Source organism: Pteropus alecto, unplaced genomic scaffold (genome assembly GCF_000325575.1).
Source record: "Pteropus alecto unplaced genomic scaffold, ASM32557v1 scaffold101, whole genome shotgun sequence".
In the NCBI taxonomy this organism is placed as follows: domain Eukaryota; kingdom Metazoa; phylum Chordata; class Mammalia; order Chiroptera; family Pteropodidae; genus Pteropus; species Pteropus alecto.
Genome location: NW_006432945.1, coordinates 19,188,926 through 19,190,349, shown reverse-complemented (window position 1 = coordinate 19,190,349; position 1,424 = coordinate 19,188,926). Strand labels below are relative to the sequence as shown.

General features: G+C 60.8%; 1 protein-coding gene across 1 annotated transcript in view; it reads right to left on the bottom strand.

The window, feature by feature from the left end:
• Nucleotides 1-1,120, bottom strand: part of RGS5 (regulator of G protein signaling 5) — a 20,274-nt gene extending 19,154 nt beyond the window's left edge. The window contains exon 1 of the mRNA XM_006907936.1: nt 914-1,120. Within this exon, the coding sequence (XP_006907998.1) occupies nt 914-1,120 (207 nt within the window). The remainder of the gene's footprint in view (nt 1-913) is intronic.
• Nucleotides 1,121-1,424: the final 304 nt, after the last annotated feature.

Sequence of the window (1,424 nt, the reverse complement as noted above, 5' to 3'; positions counted from 1 at the left end):
GTGGGGTGGCGCAGCCTGGAACACGGAGCAGCCCCTCCGTGGTGGCGATAGGCGGTGACGAGGACAGCCAGCTGACAAGAGCTGGCTCGGAGCAGCTCACCAACAGCGAAAGGCTTCGCAAGGCTGCCCCAGGGGGCTGCAGACACGCAGGGGCTCGCCCCTCTCGTCCCGCACCCCCGGAGGAAGCCCTCCCTCCTGCAGCTGTGGCCGAAAACACCATGGCTCCCTGTCCCTCTTCCCAACGTCCTTAGAAGCCGAGGGAGCCCCAAGTGCTTCTTGGGGGTGGGCCTGCGTCCACGTGCTGTCAGTTCATTTGTGCATTCTTTTGACAAAATGTCACCATAGTGTGCCCACTGTGTGCCAAGTGCTGACTGACCCTTTGGTGACTGAGATCATTAGGCGAAGGGATGCAGATCCTCCCCCGAGGACAGCTGAGCTCGGCAGAGCCGGGGGAGGGGAGGGACCCGACACCCTCCAAGCAGGCAGTGCGCACGGGACGGTGACCCGAAGGGAGTTCCGAGCTCTCACTGGCGTCACCGTCACCATCACGCCTGTGCTGTGCTGGCCGCGCCTCCACCCTCTGCCCGCAAAGGCTGCAACTCGGCTGGGGGGGAGTCTCCTCCCCCCTCATCACCTCTGGCTGAGTTCTCCCTGAACCCAGAGCCCCACGAGCCCATGCCCCTCGCCCCCACCTGGGCTCTGTGCATTCATCTCCGCCAGGGGGACCGGTGCTCGCTTCTTCACCCCCCGACTGGGCTGGCAGCTCCTGAAAGGGATCTGGTCCCAACGCCTAAGGCAACTGTGACGGCTTGAAAGGCCATCCAGGGACGTCACCAGAATCATTTCCTCACTAAGAACTGAGACCAAGCTTTTCTGAACGACACCCCCCAACTCCACCAAACAGCTCACTCACTTCCTTGGCATGACAGATGTTCACGGACTTATCTGCACCCACTTCACAAGAGTCCCTGTCACCTACAGCAAGCTTCAAATTCACAGTCATCGCACAGAGCGTGACCCTAAACACAGACAGAGGCTCTGCCACGGCATCCTGGGCTTCGGGGAGCACCCTGCCTATCACTTCTGCCAGCTGATTAAGCCGGTCTTTGGTCCCCTCCATGCTTACCTTTCCTGCACGCTTGCCCCAAGGACATGCTCGTGGCTTGAGAAAAAGCAGGATTTACTCATCCGGCAGAGCCCGGAGCCCTGGCCCCCTCTGTGGCTTACCAGCCTTAAAAGGAGACGCATGACTGCTGGCCTGGCGCGTTCGGTCACTCTGCTCTAGACCGTCCGTGCCGAGACCCACGGGGATCGTGGAGGTCACGGAGGTGGCGGCCAGCTGAACAGTTGGTGAAACAGCAATACAGAAACAGAGCATCGCTTCCCTGTTCCCATTCTATGGCTCCTGAAATGCCCAGCACTGC